General features: G+C 35.9%; 1 protein-coding gene across 1 annotated transcript; it reads left to right on the forward strand.

Annotated features, from left to right (window-relative positions):
- Window positions 1-9310: 9310 nt before the first annotated feature.
- LOC110786730 (kinesin-like protein KIN-4A) lies at window positions 9311-26358 on the forward strand. The gene is made up of 26 exons (XM_021991304.2): window positions 9311-9897; window positions 12909-13055; window positions 13160-13309; window positions 14057-14304; window positions 15052-15239; window positions 15328-15452; window positions 16169-16205; window positions 16930-17021; window positions 17166-17276; window positions 17366-17479; window positions 17812-17902; window positions 18134-18246; window positions 20350-20448; window positions 20549-20662; window positions 20765-20881; window positions 20954-21034; window positions 21193-21264; window positions 22011-22104; window positions 22523-22554; window positions 22645-22742; window positions 22834-22932; window positions 23060-23281; window positions 23816-23978; window positions 24271-24423; window positions 24514-24812; window positions 25790-26358. Exons 1-25 carry the CDS (start codon window positions 9757-9759, stop codon window positions 24724-24726), a joined length of 3114 nt encoding a protein of 1037 aa, XP_021846996.1. The 5' UTR covers window positions 9311-9756; the 3' UTR covers window positions 24727-24812; window positions 25790-26358.
- The last annotated feature ends 248 nt before the right edge of the window (window positions 26359-26606 follow it).

Below are 26606 nucleotides of genomic sequence, written 5' to 3' on the forward strand. Positions count from 1 at the left end.
AAATGTATCCTTGTGGGCTATCCAAAGAAAACAAAGGGGTATTACTTCTATAATACATCTGAGAACAAGGTGTTTGTTGCTCGAGATGGTATCTTTTTGGAAAGAGAACACATTTCCAAAATGACAAGTGGGAGAAAAGTAGACCTCGAAGAAATTCGAATCGAACAACTAACTCTAGAGAATGCTCAAGATGACATTCAGGATGAAACTCATAGATCTTTAGAAGTTTCTGGTGAGAATCATGGACAATCTAGATATGTAACCCCGCGTAGATCGCAGAGATATAGATCTCAGCCGGAAAGGTACTTAGGTATTTTGACGAACGAAAGCTATGACGTTCTATTACTTGAAAGTGATGAACCTGCGACTTACAAGCAAGCTATGACGAGCCCTAGCTCCAAGCAATGGCAAGAAGCCATGCAATCTGAATTAGACTCCATGTCTGAAAACCAAGTTTGGGATTTGGTCGATTTGCCAGATGGCTACCAAGCCATTGGAAGCAAATGGGTTTTTAAACTGAAAAAGGACAAGGATGGAAAACTTGAAGTTTTCAAAGCTAGATTGGTTGCAAAAGGTTACAGGCAAGTCCATGGAGTGGATTACGATGAAACCTTTTCACCAGTTGCAATGCTAAAGTCCATTCGGATAATGTTAGCAATCGCTGCATATTACGATTACGAAATATGGCAGATGGATGTCAAAACCGCTTTCTTAAACGGCGTTTTAACAGAAACTGTGTTTATGACACAGCCTGAGGGTTTTGAGGATCCAAAGAATGCTAAAAAGGTATGCAAGCTAAAGAAATCAATCTACGGATTAAAGCAGGCATCAAGGAGTTGGAATATACGTTTTGATGAAGCAGTCAGTGACTTTGGTTTCATCAAGAACGCAGACGAATCTTGTGTATACAAGAAAGTCAGTGGGAGCAAAATTGCTTTTCTAGTATTATATGTCGACGACATATTACTTATCGGAAATGACATTCCTATGTTGAACTCTGTCAAGATTTGGCTTGGGAAATGTTTTTTGATGAAAGATCTAGGAGAAGCACAGTACATATTGGGCATCAAGATTTACAGAGATAGATCTAAAGGATGATTGGACTTAGTCAAAGCACTTATATCAATAAGGTGCTTAAAAGGTTCAAGATGGCAGACTCCAAGCGAGGCTACCTACCCATGTCTCATGGAATAACTCTAAGCAAGACTCAGTGCCCAAAAACACTTGATGAGCGTAGACGAATGAATGGGATTCCATATGCATCATTGATTGGTTCAATAATGTATTCTATGATATGTACACGCCCGGATGTTGCGTACGTACTCAGTGCTACGAGCAGGTACCAGTCAGACCCAGGAGAGGCACATTGGACTGCTGCCAAGAACATTCTGAAGTACCTGAAAAGGCACAAAGATGACTTCCTGGTCTATGGTGGAGATGATGAATTAATTGTTAAAGGCTATACGGACTCAAGTTTCCAAACCGACAAAGATGATTTCAGATCACAGTCTGGGTTTGTCTTCTGCCTCAACGGAGGTGTAGTAAGCTGGAAAAGTGCTAAGCAAAGCACCATTGCGGATTCTACAACTGAAGCGGAGTACATTGTTGCACATGAAGCAGCAAAGGAAGCTATATGGCTAAGGAAGTTCATAGGTGAACTTGGTGTAGTCCCCTCCATTAAAGGACCAATAGCCCTGTATTGTGATAATGACGGAGCTATTGCACGGGCAAAGGAGCCTAGACACCACCAAAGAGTCAAGCATGTACTTCGTAGATTTCACCTTCTACGAGAGTTCGTTGAAAGAAAAGAAGTCGAGATAAGCAAGATTGGAACTGATGACAACATATCAGATCCATTGACTAAACCTCTGCCGTAGGCGAAGCACAACTCGCACACTGCAGCTATGGGAATCAAGCATATTGGAGAATGGCTTTGATGTCCTTGATTAATGTTTTAAAGTTTTAGATTTTAATACTTTGTAAAACATTATTGGTTAATCATTCACAATAAATGAATAGAATTCATTTTCCATTTAATTTGTGGTTTATTAAATGATGAGTACCTTCAATTTGACGAAATATTCAAGATAGACTGTCAGGACCAGTCCTGTGACTAAGAAATGTCTATCAAGTGAACTTGAATGTCAAAAGTTGAAAATGGTCCCTGGTCGGAGTTTTCTATAAAGATGGACGCATAGAAAACGTTAGACGACTAGAATGCAAGATGACTAGTAGTTCTGTTTCTTGAACTATGTGGACATGGCAATGTCGTAATCATTTGCATAGATACTTACTTTGGGAAGACTAGTATCGGACAGACCTATGAAAATTTACTGTAAGAGATGAAAATCTGTCATAAGTAAATTTCATTAAAATTATTAGACACTAAATCCTCAATACCTGAGTGATTTGAGATTACTTGTTTGAGAACTGGTTACTTTGACGTTGACCAACCGTCGCACCGTAAAAGGAGGCTATAAAGGCAATGCTCAGGTAATCACCTATCAAACGAAGTCTAATCTCAAGATCGCAAGATTGGGATTGTCCTCCCATAAATTGGGATGAGATGCTAAAAAGTTGTACAAGGACACTCGGAGAGCTAGAAACTGTAAAATGCATGGCCGTGCTCAGATGAATCATAGGCTATGATTATCTGTTTATTTGATCAGTTGAACTCTGAAACCGAGAAACACCTCTGGACGTAATAAGGATGACAACTCTTACCTTATGTTCAAGAGCAAGCATCGAGCGACAAAGGAATTAGGAAATGCACACTTGTCCCTAAGGACAAGTGGGAGACTGAAGGAAATAATGCCCTTGGTCCAAGTATGCATTTAATGATAAGTCTAATAAATGCGGTTCAGTATTATTTAACAAGTTAATAATTCGGTGAGATCAAGTGAGCTGAATGCCTAGCTAGAGGCCGCTTCAGTTCAAGTGGAATTAATGATATTAATCCACAGCTTACTCTTGACTGAACCCGCAGGGTCACACAAATAGTACGTAAACGGATCAAGTATTTAATGGCATTAAATACTCCATCTATAGATATTCGGAATCGACGGATCTTGGTTTCAGTGGGAGCTGAGATCGTCAAAGGCAAGCAAGTGAATACTCCGGAAACGATGATATTGCCGGAAACGGAAATATGGATCGTATCGGAAATATAAATACTATCCAAGTCGTAGATGTTGCCGGAAACGGAAACATGGTACGTATCGGAAAATATTATTGGAAATGGAAATATTGTCGGAATCGGAAATATTGCCGGAAACGGAAATATTGTCAGAATCGAAAATATTATCGAAATCGGAAAATAATTCCGGAAACGGAAATATTAAATATTTGTTCGAAACGGAAATTAATTCCGGAAATGGAAATATTAAATATTGTTCGTATCGAAAATGAATTCCGGAATCGAGAATTTAATCGGAAGCGTATCGTACGAATTAGCATCGGACGAGGCCTGCCAGACGAAGGCCCAACACGAAGCTGGGCCATCGCCCAGCAAGCCGAAGCGCAACAAACACACGCCAGCCACGCCAGGCCCAACGCAAGGCCAGGCCCAGCAAAGGCCAAAGCGCGCGCGCGGGCTGATGCTCGTGGGCTGCGAGCAGCGCCAGCTCGTGTGGGCCGCAAGGCCTGCGCGGGTTTGTGCGATGCTCGTGCTCGTGCAACGTTTGTGTTTCAATACAAATCCTAAAGCTAATGAAATTTGTTCTATGATTAAATCCTAATCCTAATAAAGATAGAATTTGTTTAATAGAGTTTTAATAAGATTCTAATTAAATAAATTAGTATCCTAATAGGATTTCAAGTCCTTTTCCATAACTCTATAAATAGGTGCCTAGGGTCACATATTTAAATAGAGAATTGAAGTATTCAAAGGTAAGATTTTCAAGCAAAAATCAGCCACAAACACTTGCCCTATTAGCCGAAATTTATAGTACCTTAAGGGCGATTCTAGTTGGTCAAGCTTAAGGCGGATCCGGACGTGCTGTGGACTATCTACGGAGGGACGACACTTGGAATCCTAAAGACTTGTTCTTGTTCGGTTCGGGCGCAGCTAGGTAGGGCACGCTACAAAGTGTATGCATCTGAATTATGCTAAATGATTATGTGTAAATAATATGTTTCCTGGCTTTATGGTTTTTTCGCATGATTTATGTTTATTCATATGTATCATAAACTAACAATTAGTAGAGGTTCTCCAAGCGGATATCTGATATGTGTGGGAACACACATATCACCCATAACAAGACAAAATAGGAAAAAATGCAAGAGGAAAGGAAAAAACACAAAAAGCAGAACAAAAAAAAAGAGAATGAGAAAAAAAAAAGTAGAGAGAGAGGAGACGACAATAGAGGAGAAAGTGACAAAGTGGAAAGCAAAATTACCATTTTTGTTTAAATGTACAATTTCTTAAAAAACAAGTATCATTCCCTTTAAAACAAATATCATTTCTTTAGAAAATAGTACCATTTCTTTTGAAACAAGTATCATTCGTATTAAAACAAGTACTTCCTCCGTCCCTTAATACTCGCACCGGTTTGACCAGTGCGGAGTTTAAGACACTTGAATTGACTTATTCATTTAATAGGTGTTAGTTGATAGTGGGGTATTTTTTTAATATAGTTAGTGGGACATGTGTAACGGGTGGAGAGTGGGGAGTGGGGGGTGTGAATTTTGAAATGATTTTTTGAAGGTAGTAGGGGTGTAAGTGGGTTAGTAGGTAAGTGTGAAAAATAATATAATATTAGTAAAAAAAATCATTTATAGAAGCTGTGCAAGTATTAAGGGACGGTCCGAAAAGGAAAGCGGTGCGAGTATTAAGGGACGGAGGGATTACCATTTTTTTTAAAGTATCATTCTTTGTTTTTTCGTATTCATAATCAATCTCAAAATATAAATTGCCAGCAATTTTTTTTTTTTTGTCTTTTTGCTATTTTGTCTTTTGTTCTGATATATGTGTTGCCACACATATCAGATACTACATCCGTTTCAACATTATCTTTACACTTTTCGTTTTAGTCATTTTCTTAATGTTATTTACACTTTGCTTTATTCTATTTTTGGACATGAAAATTTACCATATTACCCTTCTTACCCCACAATATTTACAACTTCCAACTCACTCTATCTTACTTTATTCATTTTTTTTCTTACTACCATCCACATTTTTACACATTTATCTAACTTTATCCATATTTTATTATATCCAAACAACTTTTTAACATTTTGTCTTAATATTTGTGCAAACAATAACTATAAATATTTTTATGAAACGGAGGTAGTATGTCCTCGTAATTAGTCTGAGTAGAGAATCTCAAGCAAAAAAGTAGTACGTTTAGTAGTTTCTAGGAACTTTCTAATAGGTAAAAGTAACTTTTCTAAAAATTGTTACTTTCCTAAGGACAACGTCGACTTGATTTGTTACTTTCTAATTACCGTCCAACTCCGAGATGATTACTTGTTGGTTATGGAGTTCCGCCAGCTTATGCATTCTGTATGTAGGTTCTGCCTCGTAAGGTGTACGTCTCTTTTGTTGGTCTCTCTGGCTCATTCTCTGGCCATCGTGGCTCGTTGATGTGAGCTCCTACATGACTACTTTTAGTTTTTCCTATATGTTTTTGGTTGATTTTTCATATTTTTGCTTGGTCAGTCTATTTGTCATAAAAAGACTTTTGCTAAAAAGAAAAATAGTTTTACGTACTCGATGTTTCACCTTGTTTTTCACTTGTTAAAAAATCCAAAAAATCAACATCGAAACGTTATTCTAACACACATACGACCAAATTAAACTAGGAAAAATGATATTTCCTTCGTCCATATTAAAATATCCTTTATCTAAGGCTCGCGTATTTAGAACAGTCGGATGATGCATATATAATTCATTTAATAATCTTATAAAACAAAAGCAAAATCATAAGCAAATGCATATTAGTAGGTTTTGTTAATCACACTCTCAATGCTAATGATACAAACAAGATAATACTAGAAAGAAGAAAAAGAATGAAAAACAGAAGACAAATAAAGCACAATAGTAAAAAGGACAAAAAATGGGGATGATGATAGGAATAGAAGAAAAGAAAGGTTGGTGTTGTAGTGCACGAGACGAGAAAGAAAAGAACACGCCCACACTCCTCACAATTGAGACATACGATTCTTTAATCACGTGGTCATGCGCTGTATATACTAAAACTAAAAACAATTAAAATAAATTCAGACATACAAACTACTTTAAACAGTTTTAAGAGGGTCCCACATTTAAAGGGCAAATTCGTAAAACAGAGCACTCACCACATGGACATCTCGACTCACCTTAGCTTAGCTGTTACAAAGCCGTTGGCAATTGGCACGCAATTCCTATAAATATGCTCATGCTGGAGCCGGAAGGACTAAGGACTAGGAGTCACAACTCACAACACCCTAGACCCTAGTTTAGGAATTTGTTAACTGCCTGCTTCTTACTGCTAGTTTGACCTTTTTTGTTACGAAGTATTTTTTTTTTACGGAGTATTTTTTTTTCTATTATTGTGACACTTGTCAATACTCAAAGTTTACCTTAAACATACTCAATCCGTACCATTTTTATAGTTTCATTTGACTAAAAATACGGATTTTAAGAAAAGTGAAATAGAATGCATGTAAAATTGAAATATAGTACATCGATAATTGATTTGTATGAGAAAGTAGAATATAATACATGTAAAAAGGAATATATTATCAGTGCTGGGGCTACGATTACAACATGATAATGGGCCCCTGTGCAATTTTCCAAAACAGGCCCTGTATATATTACTTTAATCGAATATTCAGTTTTTATTAAACAAAAAACCTTCACTAGATTAATAAAATTTGCGGAAATGATAACATAATGAAAATTTCAAGAGTAAATTAAGAAAAATATGGGAAAAAGTTAATGAAAATATGCATAATTTAATTAAAATTTTGGCAAAATTAAATTGAAAATAGAATGAAATTAGAGAGAGAAACAACTCTATAATATTATCAATATCATGGTAACATTAAAAATTTAGTCGTTGAAAATGAGATTTGATAAGCAAGTTGAATATGAAAGGTTTTTCGATATTTAGATGAGAAATAAGGAAGAATGGATGAATCATGAATGTATTGGTGATTCACGTATTCCATTGTACATAGGGATCTTAAAAATAATTTAATGTAAAAAAACAAAAAAAAGAAGTAATCGAAGAACAGTGGCAGCGCCGTACATAGGAATATCAAAAACAGCTGTCATATTTGTGAAAATCAAAAACACAATTTATTAGTTAGGGGATTCGAACCCTAGTTATTGGCATATTTGCTCATCACCTTAACCAATACTCCAATTTTAGTATTTGTATACATTTAGGAAACTAATTACACTATATTTAAAATTTAAATTTGGGGGCCCTGTTCCGTCGCTCACCCCGCACACCCCCAGAACCGGCCCTGTATATTATATGGGGAGGTTTTGAATGCATTTTTATTAATATAGGACACGAGAAATCGGAAAACTTAATAACAAAAAATAGAAACACGACTATAATTTTAGGACGTTCGATTAGAAAAACAGGACTATAAATATTGGACGGAGGGAATATGCAACAAGTATTTTGACTCCTATTAATATACGGGAGCATATTATAAAGTGTGTTGGTCAAAGTGATCAAGTAAAAAAACCCTCGAAAGAAGAAATAAACTATAAAAGTACTTACAGAAGGGTCCTTGGGAAAAAAAATTATATTAATATATATTTAAAGTTTCATTAATTTTTTAAAAATACTAATTTAATTTAGTTTAATTATTTTCAATTTTTAAATAGTGATCTTTATCTATCATTTCGGAATCTGCCGTCGCTTAGGGCACACACAACCTTGACATATTGCTTGGGTCAAGTGATAAGTGATAGGACAAAATGACTACAATGTTGACAGTGTGCAAGAGTCAAAATTTTATTAACTTGACCCGGGTCGTATATGTGACCCAAGGTCAAGTTAATCAAAAAGGGATGTGGGGCCAAATAAAGCACAACTTGCATGGACCGTAGACAATAGTTGTTACCTGTTTGCATACGGAGTATTATTTTAGGCTAATATTGGCTAAAATTATTTTTTACTGTATGCATGCATGCAATGCATATTTAATTTTTTTGCTCATGTGCTGCCACGCATGCAATGCATCTTATTTTTTAAAGAAAATTTTCATGATAAGTTTTTTTACAATGCCATGTGTGTACAATTTTCAGGATAAGTTTTTTTACAATGCCACGTATGTTAATTTAATTTCATATTTATTTGTTTTTTAAAATTAATAATTCTGTTTGAAGGTGATTCAAAATGGAGTATATGTAAAAGCAAAAAAGTAGGTAAGAGAAATTAATGATCTTGAGTCAAGATTGTAAAAGATAAATGAGAGATTTAAGTAAGTGGTATATCAAGTTACTCCCTCCGTCCCTTAATACTCGCACCGCTTTGACCGGTGCGGAGTTTAAGACATTTTAATTGACTTATTAATTTAATGGGTGTTATTTGATAATGGGGTATTTTTTTTAATATAGTTAGTGAGAAATGTGTAAGGGGTGGGAAGTGGTGAGTGGAGGTGTGGATTTTTAAATGATTTTTTATAGGGAGTAGAGGTGGGTATAGGTAAGTGTGAGAAATAATATAATATTGGTAAAGATTTCCATTTATAGAAGCGGTGCAAGTATTAAAGGACGGCCCGAAAAGGAAAACGGTGCGAGTATTAAGGGACGGAGGGAGTAGTAGAAGATGAGGTGGAAGAAGGAGAACAATGAGAGAGAAATTATTTTTCACCAAAGATACACCTGGTCTTAGAGCATATAAATTGGTTGGCTCTTTAAAAGAGCTCTTAAAGGACTCTCCCCTATCTCTCTACCACTATCTCTCTACAAGACACACTCAATAATTTATTCTTAAAAACACCTAATATTGGTTGGTTACTCAAATGAGTTCTCTATTATCATTTTACTCAAACAAGTCCATAATTAATTGTGGTTTTAACCAAAGTTACTATCCAATTTTCAAAGTTACTCCCTACTTTTCAACAAGAATCAACTCATGAAGGACTCTTGGGCAAGAGCTACCTTGAAGTAGCTCTCCATAAAGAGCTACTCAAGAGCCCTAATGTTGACCAAGAGATAATTCTTATTGGAGAGTTATTTGGAGAGTTACTTGAAAATCCACTCCAATGTACATGCTTAGAGCACAATAACTAGGAAAAAGATAGGAGGTAGGAAGTAAAAAGTTAAATTAATTTGGACCATTCACTAGGGAAGCAAACAACACCAAAGCACCAAAACAAAATACCCTTTTATTTTTTGTTTCTCTCTCTTCTTCTTCTTCTTCCTGTAAGATTTAGGGTGTGGGCAGCAGCAGCAAAAACAGAGGAGAGAGAAAGTAATGCAGTAGTAGTGAAGCACAAGGAAAGTGATAGTACTGCCCCTGGTAGTTGTCCTTGCACTTACTCCTCTCAACAACAACAATAACAACTGATTTTTCATCTTCTCTAAATTCATCCTTTTTCCCTTTCCCTTTCCTTACCATTCCCCTTCAATCTTTCCCAATCATCTTTTCACTGTGCTGTCTCAATTTTCTTATAGTTGCAGCATCGTTTTCCTCATTACCCCTCATTCTAATTTGTTTGCTGCATTTTTCTCTTTAACTTGAGCATAATCAATTAATCAATTAATTACCGCGAATCGATTCCACTATAACCCGGCCTTGGTTGTCTATGATGGAAGCTGGAGGCGGTGGCGGTGGCGGAGGCGAAGAATGTTGTGTAAAAGTAGCTGTTCATATTAGGCCATTGATCGGTGATGAAAAGCTTCAAGGATGTAAAGATTGTGTCACGGTTGCTCGTGGCAAGCCTCAGGTGCATTTCCTTTTCTCTCTCTAACAAAAAAAAAGGAAGGTGTCAAAATTGTAAATCTTGTAATGGATTTTAGTTTTGCTCCCATTTAATGTTGTTTGGATTCTGAATTTCGGGTTTGGGTTTGTGTGATCTAGATCTCATAAATGGTAGCTGTAATTTGAGTGATCTCAGAATTATTCCTTTTTGAGGGCAGTGTTTTTGCATTTTATTGAGTCATTTTTCTTTTTATTACTATTTCCATCTGGATTTCGTGTTGATGGTATAATTTGAACTAGTGGTGTGACGGCTAAATCCGAGGTGGAGTGACGGAATTGCGTATACTGAATGGCCTGACAAAGAAATTCATCTCTCGCTAAAACCCATTTACAACTTTTATTTACAGTATTTAGTTTGGGGTTTGTTTTGGCTAATTTGCTAATTGATAAAAGCATCTGTTTTTTTTTTATTTATTATAATTATTAATCCATTTTTTGGGGTTCAAAATGTGATAATTAAATTTGGTATTGAAGTTCTAATGGTTAATTGTATCCGATCATTTGGCATTGAAGTCCGTTATTGCTTCAATCATGTAGTGTAATGCAGAATTTTAGCATAAGCATATGAATGTTAGTTGTCTGCATGTGGCCATAATCAAATGCCATTGTAAAAGTTAAAGCTTTAATGATAACCGGCGCTGTAGAATTTCTTGACTTGTTCGTTTTTTGTAGGCGATATTGTTATTCCAAACTACTGTTCTTTGATCTACTTTAAAAATTGTCGATTTTGTGTTTGTGCATATCTAGTTATTAGAACTGCATTCGATTATCTCGTATTTAAAGGTGATTATGATATAGTTCCTTCTGTATTATCCTTCTTTATATGGCTGCAAACCCCTCAAGGCCTCAACTATCGCTCAATGGAAGCATAGTGTTGGTATAAATATACTCAAGAAAATAAGGGCAACAAGCAACTACTTACATCCCGCCTGCTGCATCCTAAGTTCTGTCACAACCTGCTTCTTCCTCGGCTTAAATAAAAGAGTGGAGAAAAAATTTGTTCAACATTAGATTAAAACCCAGCCTGCTGTATCCTAAGCTCTATATTTGCTTGCATACTGGCATACTGCTATGTTAAATGTTCAGCTTTGTCATTTTTATTCTTTAAATTTTAATCAGCAAACTTATAAAAGGATTTGGCACCCACCAATCACGTCTAGATCTACCCTTGCATTTTGTGATAGTATTTCTTGTTCACGAAATGTTTCTCTAACAAATGTTTACCCTGCAATTAATTCTTCATCTTTCAACACCCTTGCATTTATTTTTTCGTCTTTCCCCACACCCAGCTAACAAAAGTTTCCCTTCTTGTACACCTATTTTACCATCTTGGTCCAACTCTATGACTTCTTCATTTGGATCGGCGAAAGCATACCTTTTCTTTCTTTTTTCTGTACTCTTACTGTAAGGTGATCCCTTCGTTTCAGACTGCAGCTTTGCTGTAGGCAGCTATTAACCACCTTTTGATCTGGGGACGGAGTTGTAAGCTGCCAAAGAAGAGCTTCATCATTTAGGAATTTAGAGTGTTTTAAAAGAAAATTACGATAATCAGTTACTCCTCTGATCAATACCAGTTTGCTTACATTTTTTGAGAGGGAATTTTTATTGAAAGAATGCACCAGGTACCCCAAAGGTTGCAAATACAATGCCAAATACCCTTGATGAATGAACGTTAGGACCGTTAACCAAGAGTGAACAAATCTATTGTTTTCTCTTATCAAATCCATTTTTTTCCCCTCAATTCTCACAAGATTCTCAGCAACTTACCAAGGGAACTCACCAATTACCCATCGACAATTCACCCATCAAATTACTTTACCACCTCCTCTTTCTCATTATGTCGTATCCTCTTTTCGTTGTTGATGTTGTGACTGTTTTTGTCGTTCGGAGAAACATCAGTAATGGGTAGAGTATTGCGCTCAACTGATGAGTGAGTAGATCCAAGAATGCCTAATTGTAACTTTGGCCCTGTTCTGTTCGACTTATTTAAGACAAAATAAGTTTTTTTTAGTCAATTTTACACACAAATAAGTTTATTTCAGACAATTTTTTTTTTTTTTCCAGATAAATAAGTTAAGATAAGTTAAGTTCAGTTAAGTTCTGATAATATAAGTTTACACAAAATAAGTCGAATAGAACGGAGCCTTTGTAAGGTTAAACAAGAATTATAGGGTTTTTAGTAACGGGGCTTACGTTATTTTTGTGTGTTTGTGTGTATGTGTGTCATAAGGGTATTTGGCTACTTTTTGCAAATACTAGAGCCACATAACGTGGTTTTCCAAATATAGGGGTACACAATGCATTCTTTGAAGTACAACGGTACACCGTAAAAATTCTCTTTTTGAAAATGTGAAGAGTGGAGGACATATGATTCCTTAAGTTCTCTTTTCTTTCATTTAGATCATTGAAGGGATTACTAATATGAATTAAAAGGCATTATATGGCAACTCAATTATTCTCAACGGGGGTTGAGTATATCATATGATATGTCCCTAAAATGAAATTGAAGATAATAGTATTGAATATTAAACCACAAAAATCAATATATTTAAGGTTACATCAATGCATGCATGCAATCTAGCTAGTTTTCTTTAACATTTTGAGTTATGTGAAAAGCATGATGAAAAACCCTACTTCCATCCCTATGTTGGAAACATGATCTTTGGCACTAGCAATTATTTGAGAGGTAATTTAGAAAGAATATCCATGTAAAATTGTGAGCTAGACAATATACAAATTTGAAGAAGGGCCTAGGCTGCAATGAAGGAGGAGACAGAGGAGAACTTATTGGTTGTGGTAGGAGTAACCCAGTGGTTACAAAATGATCATTTTATCCAGTTAGATCTCACATGTGGGCATCCACGGAATCTCTGTAGGATACTCTAGTTCTAGTATGAGGCCTTAGTTCTTTAGTATTTTTATTCTGATGAAAAAATGTTTTATTGTTGTTGGTAATGTTCTTATATTTATTCCCAGGTGGTAATTGGGACACATTCCTTTACATTTGATCATGTCTATGGGAGCTCTGCTTCTCCATCTTCTTCTATGTTTGAAGAATGTGCCGCTCCACTTGTTGATGGTTTATTCCAGGGATATAATGCAACGGTCCTTGCTTATGGTCAGGTAAGCTTTGCTCCAATGTGTGGGTGTATTGAAGCTATACATGACGGTAGTATCAATTTTTATTGTCAATGCACAAAATAAGTGATGTTTCCATCATGTTGCAGACAGGGTCAGGGAAAACCTACACAATGGGTACAGCATTTAGGGAAGGCGGACATTCTGGAATAATTCCTCAAGTTATGGATGCATTATTCAGCAAAATTGAAAAGTTGAAGAATGAAACTGAATTTCAGTTGCATGTTTCTTTTATCGAGGTGCGTCCTTCTATTAGAATCTTTTTTTTCTTACATGCTCGTTTAAGTAAATCAATCTAATATACAGAAACAAACTCCCAAGGTAAGGCTCTAAAAGAGTTGTGATTTTTTGAACCATGATCTGTACTTTCTGGTCTATCTGTTTAGATCTCCTGTAGTACCCTCTCTCTGTGTTCCTTTTTTTTTCCTTTTTCCCTTTCTCCTTTTTCTCCCATTTCTTGAAGGCAGGCAACCAGACAGAACATTTGTCTTAATTTATTTGTAACCATTATTTCCAAATTATAAGTGTTGATGTTAAAGCACCCTTAGTTTATTGTTACCTGTTGTTCAGGTAGCCGCTACTTTTGTGTTCTTACTGCCAATTGTGCTTTTGCAAATGCATCCTAAGAAGATTGCATACCTGAAGTTTAGGCTTTTGCACCATCTTTCTCAATTTCAACCTTGCTACTAAAGCCAATACTATAGACCGTGCATTTTTTTTTGTTTATGGGTATTCCCCCCTATGACCTCTTATTAATCAAACCGATCAGTTTGTGAGTGGTTTTCTGTTGTATTGGAGTTTTTTTGATCAAACTGAACAATTTCCCAGGGCTTTTCTTGCATTTGATGATTGTTGCATGATAGCTCATAGCTGACTGAATATAAATGCATATTTGTCCTTTTATAAGTGTCTCAATTTTTTTTGGAGTGGTTTCCTAACCCACAATGGTAAGGTGTATATATAACTAGAGTTTGCCATTTCTGCAGATTCATAAAGAGGAAGTGCGAGATTTGCTGGATTCTTCCCTATCGGCAAAATCAGAAACTGCGAACACTGGGAAAGTAAATTTACCTGGAAAACCACCAATACAGATCCGTGAATCTTCTAATGGTGTTATAACACTAGCGGGTTCTACCGAAGTAGAGGTCAGATCTTTGAAAGAAATGGCTACATGCCTTGAACAAGGATCACTTTGTCGGGCTACCGGGAGTACAAACATGAACAACCAATCTAGGTGGGTATAGAGTCATTATCAGAGTAATTTTTATTTCTTCACTAGTTTCTTTCAGGGCAATCATACACCACACAGCTTTCTGCATAAATCTCAGTAAGAAATAGGTTCATAAGGACTAGTCAACCAATTAAGTGGTACAAGGAAAAATAGAGAGAGAAAAGATACTATATTGACTTCTTTATTAATTGTGCAATAAATTTTCCGGATTTTGTGGACCGACACCATGCTGTATATCATTTTTTTCTTCTTCTGGGGTAAGCAATATAAATATTACGAACGCTGATATGGTAACTGTTGGGAAAAAAAAGTCAGTTTAGATTGCAATTGGCTAATCAAAGGTGTCACTAAGCTGTCTTTGCTTCGTATTTTGGTGAAGCAGTAGCATATAAATGTAATTTCCTACTACCTAGGGTCTAACCTCTCGTTAACTGATTACTTAGTGCTGTGGTATGTGGTCTGTATCCATTGCTAAAGTAATTTTTTTTTTGGTCATGGTTGGCTTTGGTGTACGTTTCTTTCCGTGAGTAGGGGGTAAATAACGAATATTATGTTTGTCTAACGAGTGTCCGTTAAGCTTCAAGTACATTCAAACCGCCAAAACCAATGTTTTTCTATCTTGCTTATGTGTATAAAATGCTTGCATATTTATATATCTCATAAACTAGGAGTTAAGGGTGTTACCTATGTGCAGAAAAGTTGACCATATTAATCTCACTTCCTTAAATCTTAACATATTTTTGCGTGTAGTCGTTCACATGCGATCTTCACCATAACACTAGAGCAAATGCGCAAGCTAAGCCATGATAATCCTGAAAATGGCAATGTCAATGAGAGCATGAACGAAGAATACCTGTCAGCAAAATTACACTTAGTAGATCTGGCTGGGTCTGAGCGTGCAAAAAGAACAGGTTCTGATGGAATTCGTTTTAAAGAAGGTTGGTTATCATCTTATTCAATTACTGCATCACTTATTTCCCTTCTGTTTAAAGCATGAGGATATTAGCCAATGCTTCTTTTGAACAGGAGTTCATATTAATAAGGGTCTTCTTGCCCTTGGAAATGTCATCAGCGCTCTTGGTGATGAAAAAAAGAGGAAAGAAGGTCTACATGTTCCCTACCGAGACAGTAAATTAACTCGATTATTGCAGGTTTGACTTAACTTTTGTCATTAGTTGTTGGGTTCCATTAGTATATGTGAATATCGGTTTGAATATTTTGTTATCAGTTAATTTAATGAGTGGGAATCTTGATGTTATGTGCTCAAATTGGTATGTTCTAAGTAAGAGAAGATTGATGTTGCTGGAAAGCACTCGTCGATTGTGACTTTTGTACACCTTCTATTACTCTTGATCCATACAGGAAAGAAATTCAGGTTGTCGTGTTCTGATTTCATAATCCAACATTGACTTTAGACATTAAAAACAACAGACTGCTTGCTTAACTTGCATTTGTTTATAAACTGGCTAAATGATGTCTAAGCATTACACGAGTGAGGGTTATAGTAATCAGTAATCTGGATTTGTTTGACCAGCCATCTCATTTGGTGTAGGAGTGTAGGACATTAAGTCTTGTTCTGTGTGGAGTTGAAAATTTGGTTTAGATTACTCTCAATATTCCACATCTTTGAAGTTGAAATTATGCTCTAAAGACCGTTGCCATTTGTTGTTACTTGAGTTTAATAATATTTTCCGGTGTTGTTATCCCATGGTTGGGACATTATTCAACTCGTGTTAGCCGATTACTGTCTGTGTGCTAGGAATGTTGTTCTTAGACGATCATTCACACACGAGTAGCGAACAGCTTTATTTTCTGCATATATTGCAACTATATTTTGCAGCACATCTAATGTCATGTTTACCTTCAGGATTCACTTGGTGGAAACAGCAGGACCGTTATGATTGGTAATTATTTGTTTCTCCAAATTAATCTTGATAAATGAGAAATTTTGTTGTCTTGTTAAATTCTCTGCATTTGTTTTTCTATGCTATTCTGTGTTGATTCTGAACTGAAAGCTTATACTTGATATTTGTCGTATAATATCTTGTTGATACTAGTTAACGTCAACTCTCAACTTGAGTTCCACCATATAGATTTTCACATGGCCTTTCATACCTTAGCTTTTTGTGTTTCTAAAGTTTTGGTACCAACCAGAACGCTGGTACACGCATCTTAGGGATTTGGCAGTTGTTTGAAGGTTATTTGGTTAAGTTAAAGGATTGTGTTTCTTTCGTAGGTTGGATACTTAGCCCATTGTTGTAATGTACTGTGATGTATTTCACTAGTGACTTATTTTCCATTGCAAGCTGTTCAGCTTCAGGTGCTACTTTTACGCCGTATTTACTTGTTGGCATTCATGAATCACGACTTGATATCTCTGTGGCATTTTTCATCAACCACTTAAAGAACTATTGTTTTCTAACCTCCTACAGAAAACATCATTAGGTAATTTGTAGGACGTATTAGTTGACTCAGAAAATACTCCCTGGTGTACAGCATCGACATGAAAATTATGAGAACTTGTGACACCTTTTATTCTTTAGCTTTTCCTTGTACCCATTCTGTTGTTTAAATGTATTCTTCCAAGCCCAATTCCAGTGCCATTTATGTCTGATATCTGTTTTCCAGCTTGCATCAGTCCAGCTGATATCAATGCTGAAGAAACGCTTAACACACTCAAGTATGCAAACCGTGCCCGTAATATTCAAAATAAGCCAGTGGTAAGAATAATGTACCCCTTCTAAAGGATACACGATTTCCTTTTCTCCATTTTCTCCCGCGCTTTTCATATTGTATGATGTTTTAGCTTTATGGTCCAATAGGAGTACACCTTATGTCAAAGTTTTACATATTGTTTGGAATAGATCAATAGAGATCCGATATCCAATGAGATGATCAAAATGCGACAGCAGCTTGAGTATTTACAAGCAGAACTTTGTGCACGAGGCGGAGGAGCATCTCTAGATGATGTACAGGTATTGTAATTGTGAAGTTCTTTAGGATTCCTCTGCTTGGCTGCATGATTCTTGTCTATTAAATGACATTAAACGACATAAACTTGTAGGCCATGAAGGAGAGGATTTCTTGGCTTGAATCAACTAATGAGGGTCTCCGTCGAGAACTTAGTAAATACCGCAGTGGGTATAATGTTGGTGATCAGGGTGATACTTTGGGTCAGGTAGGTCATTGGATTCCAATTTAGTTGTCTGAATTCTGAAATCCTTCCATGGCATTGGTCCTTGTGCGTGGAATTGTTAATACATTGATTTTTAGCAATTTATCCCGTTGTCGTCCCGTTATCGCTTTTGGGTCAATTGGAAACAACCTCTCTGCAATTGCAGGGGTAAGGTTGCGTACACCCGACCCCCCTTACCCCGCTTCTTGCGGGAGCCTTTTTCAGGCAATGGGGTAATGATAATGATGATATACGAAGTAAATTTTTCTAAAAAGCAGCCGTGTTTTCCTTTTTAGTATGGTGTTGTACTGATAAGCTGGGCGTATTACTGTCAGGATGGAGAAATCTGTTCAGTCAAGAGCGAGGGGCATAAAAGACGCCAAAGTATGGACTCATCTGGTTTTACAATGGGTGAGATCGTTATGGGTATGGCTTTTTTTTCTGGTCTTAATTTCAGAAACTTGGTTGTGGTTTAATGATTTGAATTGCCACAAGAATTGCTCTTTGGTTTCCAATGAGCTTGAAAACAATTGGGCTGATATCTTCTTAATTTCAAGATTAGTCAATCAATGTGCATTTGGTTGGTGATTTAGTCTCTATTCTGTTCCTGAATGAAGTTCATTGAGGTAACGTAAGATGTAACGGTGAGTTTCACAGGTGATTCCAAAGATATAGACGAAGAAACTGCGAAGGAATGGGAGCATAAGGTTCTTCAGAATACTATGGACAAAGAATTAAGTGAGTTGAATAAACGTCTCCAGCAAAAAGAGGTATGCTTTTTTCATGATAAATCCTTTGTGTTGTACAATTTTGATTTTGTACGATTTTTTTATTAATCTGATATGATTTTGTATAAATCGTAGATGTCGCCTCCCAGATTTAATATACTCCCTCAATTCCTTTTGGAATCTACAGCAATCTAATATACGTAAACTTGTCATATGAATCTCAATAGAATCTAACCCATGTGGATAGGAGAGAGAAATAATTAAGGGGTTTAACGAGGATAAAAGTTTATTTGGGAGTAAAGAAGTGGGTCATTTGGATATTCATAAGGGTATAATGAAAATAAATGTTAGACAAATAAGGAAAGATTCCAAAATGGACTACAAAAAAAAACAACTTGATACGGAAAGATGACTAACATTCAAGAACGGAGGGAGTATAAATGTAATTTATTTTGCAAGCTTAAATTATTGGCTGGGAGAAATATTTTTCATTTATTTCTAACATCATATGGGAATTTCATCCTCCCACTCCTTCTGTGCCTATATCCCTTTTAGTGTATGATATGGTGTTGGATTATTGAGCGAATTGACTTCAATCATGTTTGAATCAAAACAACTACATTAAAAATGATTGGACGCTTCATTTGAGATTGCATGACATATTACTTCCCCACTGTTCTGTATTTTACCCAATTGCTGCAGTAGTATTTTCTCTTTGAGAATTTGAAACAGAAACAATTAGCACACTGCAGCTTTTAGCAACTAGTCATTTAATTGGAAAAAGTAGACTGCAAACTTATACCTCAGTATTTCTAGATTTGTCTCTTACACTTCATTCAATTCCCAAAACTGATCAACAACAACAATAACAAAGCCTTAGTCCCAAAATGATTTGGGGTCGGCTAACATGAATCATCGTAGGAGATCGTCATTGTCACCGATCTAACCAGAAAGGAGCAGGGAGTAAAAAAGAAAAAACAAGGAAGATAAAGTGGAATTAAAAAAAGAAAGATAAGAGAAAAATGAATATATATATATATATATATATATATATATATATATATATATATATATATATTATAGAAGAAATATTGTACGAGATAATGAAAAATAAGTAAAGTTTAAAATAAATGAATAAGTAAAATAAGTACATTTCAAAATAGCATGTAAAATTTTTTTTTTAAAAAAGGAAAAAAAGAAAAAAAAGAAAAAAAAAGAAGAAAGAAACAGAAACATGGAAATTGTATAAGTCAAATGAAGTCATCAATGTATATTCTCTCCCTCCACTCTGTCCTATCCAACGCCATATTTTCCTCAATCCCAAGAAAGTTCATATCGTGCTCAATCACCTTACTCCAAGTTTTCTTAGGTCTTCCCCTACCCCTTGCAATTCTATCACTTTGCCACCCTTCCATCCTCCTAACCGGGACATCACTTGATCTTCTGCTTACATGTCCAAACCATCTTAAACGATTTTCCATCATCTTAAACTCAATCGGTGCAACCCCAAAACTGATTCATTCTTAAATATTTATGTGTTGAAAAATCTGTGTTATATCTATTGTCTTTGGTATCAAGGCTCCACAGTGTATCTAGAAACTGCCGTAGAACAACACTGGACAAAATTTTACTGTTTTCCCTATGATTGTTAGGGCTCTATATATACCAATTGTTGATAATTTAATGAGGAAACGCCCAAACATAGACGTAATTGGAAAATATTGTCAATTAGGGAGAATGTGAAAATATATATATTAAGAGTAGACAGTCCCAAAAAAGAATCAGGAACTTGTGTAGTCGATGCCAGAATGGATATTCTCTGACTTATTTTTGTCTGACACTGCATGTAGTATATGCATGGATTTAATTCTTAACTATATACTCTCTAACTATGTACTCTTCAATGTTCACCATGTTAGCTTCTTGTAATCAACTGATTCCGTAACTGTTGGAAACGCAGAACTACAGAAGCACTAATTTTTCAAGTTCCTATTATTCATATACCCTTGTCTTATATATTGTTCGATCATTGCCATCAAACAAATAGTTTATGTTATGCTTCAAATGTAATACTCCCATTGTAGAACTGTTTCAGGTATAAGGTTATAGGTGCTGAATTATCAAGTGAATTTATATTCTTTGCAGTCTGAAATGAAGCTTTTTGGAGAAGCAGATACTGAGACTCTTAAACAGCATTTTGGAAAGAAGTTAATGGAACTTGAGGATGAGAAAAGAGCTGTCCAGGTTCAATTTGATTTTAGACTATATACTTTTATCCCAGTCTGAAAGAAAGCTAATGCATGGTTTTCGTGCTGCTCACTTTGGTTATTTACAATGGCTGCAGCAAGAGCGAGACCGGCTTTCGGCTGAGATTGAAAACCTTGCTGCTTCTTCTGATGGTCAAACGCAGAAATTGCAAGATGTTCATTCTCAAAAATTGAAGGCACTTGAGGCACAGGTACAAGGATTTAATATGCATCAGCTTCTATATTGTTCCACACGGAAAAGTAATCATTTCTTTAAGTTGTTTCCTAATCGTCTCTTCAATGCACATCTGCAGATTTCTGATATGAAAAAGAAACAAGAGAATCAAGTTCAACTGTTGAAACAAAAACAAAAAAGTGAAGAAGCAGCAAAGCGTTTGCAAGAGGAAATACAATACATAAAGGCGCAGAAGGTTGAATTTCTATCACCTTCTGTATGCCCAAACACCAGTTTTACTTTCTACTGACTTTCCCTCTAAATATAGGTTCAATTGCAACATAAAATTAAGCAAGAGGCAGAACAATTTCGATTATGGAAAGCTTCTCGAGAAAAAGAACTTTTACAGGTGTTGTGCACTTTGCTCTTTCTTCTTTCACCTCCGTCTCCTTTTTCTTCTTCATTTTTCTAGCTTTTTAATCTCTTTCTTTTATTTCTACCAGAATGGCTTTAAACAATTACTATAAATGTTTTAATCTGCTCATTAATTATACTTTCTCAAAGCAGCTACGTAAGGAGGGTAGGAGGAATGAATATGAGAGGCATAAGCTACAAGCTCTAAATCAACGTCAGAAACAGGTAAGCATCGTTTTTCCCAATTCAATTCGTCTGTCTTCACGCTCATTTGGAATGAAAGGTACTGCCACAGAAATCAAGCCTGGTCATGGAGTTTGGTCCATGATTGTATTCACGCTCTTTCATCCATTTGCTAAAAATATTTGAGGGATGCTGATTGCATGTTTCAAGCTTACATGTCAAATATTTTTCCTTGTTAATGCTATAATCATTACCAATATCAGTGAGTAGCCTAATGGTCGATATCTTATTTGGTAGGGTGCAATGTTTTGAGCTAATAGAAACAGATTAGGATAGTGCCAATCATAGTATTTACTCGTTATGTCTGTTGATTCTCTTGTAGCCATCAACTCCTACTTTAGTGAGCTTTGGTTGGCATCGGATTTTTCTGATCTGACAAAAGAATATTTTGCTTAGGCTGTTCTCTTTACTAAGAAATGTTTTTTTGGAAAGCTGAGTGCGAGTTAAAATATTGAATGTCTTTCTGAGACATTCCACTTTCATTTAGTTTTATGGTGTAAAAGACTTTGTTTTGTTTACTTTTTCATAACTGACGTGCTGATATTGCCCCTCTTGAAAAGAAATGGTATTCAGCCACTACTGACAGTTTCTATAAACACTCATACCTATTTAGCTCATAAGTTTGCGAGTTGTGCTCATGAAATTCATGAACCTGTTAATGATTGTGAGTTTTGTAACCACCTTCCACCTTCCAGTAAGATGATGTAAGCTCTATCTTTTCTTCTCAGGTTCTCCAAAGAAAAACAGAAGAGGCTGCTATGGCCACCAAGAGATTAAAGGAGTTGCTTGAAGCTCGTAAATATTCAGCTCGTGATAACTCAGGTATCTTTAGTAAACTTGTATTATATGGGACTAAGGCCCTAACGTTTGTTATATAGGCAGCCTTTGTTTTATTATTTTTATCTTACATTCAAGTGCCCTCAATTCCTTAAAGGACTCAATGCAGAAAATTAATAAAAGTTACCCATGATGCTGGGAATTGTTTTATTCTAGTATCCTAGATGCCACAAATATCTGACCGATGGTATCTGAATTTTATAAGAAATTATAAATCCCAGTATGAGAAAGTTTTTGAAGCTTTACTCTGTTCATTCCCCTCAAAATAAAAATCAAAATCAGGCTCATTTCATATTTTTTTGTACTAGTAAATATTGGATTTAGTATTTGGAATGTAGTACTCTGAAGTTCGTTTGTGCTGCTACTTGTGCTTGGTTTCTTATCTGATCTCTGTAATTTCCAGTTGTTGCTAATGGCATTGGAACGAATGGACAGGTAGTTACCCTTACCTACATTCTATATGTACTCAAATCTTAACTATATTTCTCTAGATTTGTTTTGTTAACGGGGACTGTTGCATCTTAGAACAACGAGAAAACTATGCAGCGTTGGCTTGATCACGAGCTAGAAGTCATGGTAAACGTCCATGAAGTGCGTTCTGAATATGAGAAACAAACTCAAGTGTATGTATCTTCTTTAATTTGATACCTGCATAAGTCTGCGTGCATGAAATGATTCACAATAAAAATTTAATTATGGTTCTACCTTCTCCAGACGTACTGCACTTGCTGAAGAGTTGTCTGTGTTGAAGCAACTTCAAGAGCTTTCTTCAAAGGGATTAAGCACTCCTAAAGGAAAGAATGGGCTCTCAAGGTGCAATTGATGTAAATTTTGTTTTTGTTACTGCAAAACAATAAGGACTTGTTTGACAGTCTTGAAAGGTGTTTGATTCTGTTGCATTTTTGGTTAATGCAATATTTGATCGTGATCATATATTTAGGTTATCTTCCCTGTCACCAAATGCAAGGATGGCGAGAATCGCATCTCTGGAAAATATGCTGAGCATATCATCAAATTCACTTGTGGCCATGGCTTCACAACTTTCAGAAGCAGAAGAGAGGGAACGTGGGTTTAGTAATCGTGGCCGCTGGAATCAGTTGCGCTCAATGGGAGATGCCAAGGGTTTGCTACAATATATGTTCAATTCCCTGGCAGATACGAGGTGCGTTTCATTATTGATTGTTTTGAAAATTGATTTGTATTGGTATTTTCTTTTTTCAAACCCAGTACATCTGTCACATGTGCAAAATGTACTTGAAATCACTTAAATTCATAACTACTCTCAACAGTCAACAGCCATTGTTGCTATCAACCCAGTCCATGTCGATTACAGTCACTTTATTTGCAACTTTTTTCTGGGTAACATTGATTCAGCATTTCTACTTTTCTTTTGTGCCATCAAGTATCCTTTCTGATGGAAATAAAGTAATTGGATTCAGATTGGTATTATCATGATTAGATGATATTCAAGGTTTAAAAGAAAATTTAGAAGTTTCAGAGCCAAAAAGTTATGCTACGTAGTGTTGTCTGATTAGTATTGGTGGTAACTTTGAAACGTTTCTAATGCATGTTATATTAACTTTAATCTCGGACGAAGCTTTAAAGTTGGTTTTAGAGTGGAATGCATGGACATTAGCAGTTTTCTTGCTGAAGATTATGTGCTGCGTTGGAACTCATACAGCTTTGTTCTTCACAGATGTCAGCTATATGACAACGAAACTGAAATGAAGGAAATGAAGGACCAGCTGAAAGAACTAGTTGGTCTTTTGAGGCAGAGTGAAACACGGAGAAAGGAGGTGGAGAAGGAGCTCAAATTGAGAGAGCAAGCAGTTGCTGTTGCTCTCGCCACTGCTGCATCGGTAAGATGAACTTGTATTTTATGTTAAGTTTGGTAGATTTTTGTATAAGATGCATGTTCTGGCACATTCATTTGAAAGACTGATAGAGATATTTAATAAATCACTTGGATCCCAGTGAAGAACGTAAAAAGGCTTAAGCAATTTCAATGTAATTTAGTTATTTGGAATTACAATGTCAGTTTTGGATCCTTGAGTGGTGGTGTGGTTTTCTGGTTATTAATTGTTGACCACTTGTTAGCTCCTGTTTTTCATCTTTTGGAAGTCTGATCTATTTTTTATTGTCACTGAGCAGAATAATTCACCTGGATCACTGAAACACTCAGTTGAGGATGTGAACGGCGCATTGTCTCCAACAGTTGTACCAGTCCAAAAGCAGCTGAAATATACTCCCGGTATTGCCAATGGACAAGTCAGAGAATCAGCAGCATATATTGATCCCAAAAAGGTTGGTTTTCTGTTTCTTAGTTAGTATTTTATGTGAGCGCTTTTTGCATACCTGTTCTCTTGATGAAAAAGGATTTCTTGTTGTGTACAGATGGTGCCACTTGGACATTTGTCAATGAAGAAATTAGCAGTTGCCGGACAAGCTAGTAAGCTATGGAGATGGAAGAGGAGTCATCACCAGTGGATATTACAGTTCAAATGGAAATGGCAAAAACCATGGAGATTATCAGAATGGATTAAGCACTGCGATGAGACAATTGTGAAGGCGAAGCCTCGGCCACAGGCGTTGACTGATATGATATAATATTTCATCACGGGGTGCTTTTGTATGATTCGGCCTCCACGTATATCCACGCATACGTCAGAGTTAGACTAGCAATACCTATATAGGTGAGTTTCTTCTTATCTACAAGTATTCTGTTGGCAAACATCATCATACCAGGAATATTAAGTACGCTTGTCATGCCATTTTTAACATTTTAATTACACCGTTAATCTGTCCATTATGTTTTATGCTGTTTTTTAAAGTGATGTCATGTACTAGTAATACCTTATGGTAAGGAGTTAAATAGTTGAGAGCAGAACCAGATAATAGGAATTTTTGCTTAAAGTTGGTGTTGATCATGAATTTAGGGTGCCTTTGGCTCACATAAATCAAGAAAGGAAAGAGAACTATAATCACATATTCCTTTGTTAATGTTCAATTGGCCCTTTTTAGCAATTCCCTTGCTCATTTTCCTAGTTTAGAGACACCCGAAATCTAGTTTTAATGACTCTTCCCACACCCCGGGTTCAGGTATTCAAACTCCCTTTCTTGAGGAATCAATAATAAGAAAAAGAAAATTGAAAAACATTTCAACCACCACCAAGAAAATTGGCCCTTTTTAGCAATTCCCTTGTGGATGGCTAATGTCTTTGGTTGGGTCTTTTTTTTTTCTTTTGTGGGGGGGGAGGCATCACATCCATCCACATCATCGCGCACCATGGCTCTCTCTTCACCCTAAAAAAATAAGCTGAGGTGGTCCCAAAGGTCCACCAAGAGCTAGCGCCCCATCTACTTCCATGATCATTGGGCAAGCACCAGCAACGGTGCCCGTAGCCCAGAAGGGTATTGCTTAGCTTCATGTCTCAATACTTTCATATCCTTTTTTCCTCTATCAAGTAGGAAACAAAAAACTCAATTTCGTACGATGACGATTATGTTGTTTCTTGAATGAGTTTAAGTTGAACTGATTTAATAAAGTTGGTGTATCAAAATTATTTATGACTTGTAATTGTTATTTTAGATGCTTGATAATGTTTTTTATGTTCCCTCCAAATGATTTATAACACCATTCCAAAAATGTTTGTCCTTCCATTTGTTTCAGGTTAGAGGAATGCTATAGACAATAGCTCATTATGTATTTTTATGTATGGCTTGGAGAAGTTGGTACTTTTGGTGAAATTGGATCTTCAATTCTTTAGAGGTGATATTTTTTGGCAGAAGGGAGCATCTTGTAAAGAAGTGTGATGCTACGTGTTGATGCCAAAGCAATCAAGGGAGAACGCCGAGCTCAGATTTCTTGTAATAGGTTGTCTTGTTCCATCCGACGGCTTCTAACGCTCGTTTCTTAAGGTCTTCCTTTGTGAATATGAAGGATTTCTTTGACAATTGATAGGACATATATATATGTAATGGGAATGAAGGGTGGTTTTTATTTCCCTTTGTTGTTGTTGTGTTTTTGGTTTGTAGGACTGTAGGCAGTCTGCAGTGTGTTAATTAATTTTGTTAATATATTGAAAAGGTAGAAATTTGTACTATAGTGAAATTGGTTAATTGTATTAGGGTTTCCTGCTTGATGTATGTAGTACATTAATGTTTATATTATAAGTGATTGAATTACATGATAAAGGTTTTCTACTTTGCTTTAATAAGATTGACAAATTGATTATCGGACTTTTCTACTTTGTTACTGATTTCATGGCAAATGTAGTCAATCACCCCCTTAACTTTCCTAGAAAGTGTAATTAACCCCTTTAACTTTACAATGTAACAAATTAACCCCTTTAGTTTAATCAAATGTGAAATCAGGCCCCAACTACATTTTCCGGTCAATTTGTAACCGGAAAATGCTGACATGGCATCATTTAATATTTTAATTGTTAAAAAAAAAATCTAAATACAAGTATACACTACCAGAAATC

Source organism: Spinacia oleracea, chromosome 3 (genome assembly GCF_020520425.1).
Source record: "Spinacia oleracea cultivar Varoflay chromosome 3, BTI_SOV_V1, whole genome shotgun sequence".
In the NCBI taxonomy this organism is placed as follows: Eukaryota; Viridiplantae; Streptophyta; class Magnoliopsida; order Caryophyllales; family Amaranthaceae; genus Spinacia; species Spinacia oleracea.

Coding starts and splice junctions, on each gene's coding strand:
- LOC110786730 (XM_021991304.2), top strand. CDS start 9,757: ATGATGGAAGCTGGAGGCGGTGGCGGTGGCGGAGGCGAAGAATGTTGT. Junction 22,555..22,644: donor GCATTGGAACGAATGGACAG/GTAGTTACCCTT, acceptor GTTGCATCTTAG/AACAACGAGAAAACTATGCA. Junction 22,933..23,059: donor GGAAAGAATGGGCTCTCAAG/GTGCAATTGATG, acceptor TCATATATTTAG/GTTATCTTCCCTGTCACCAA.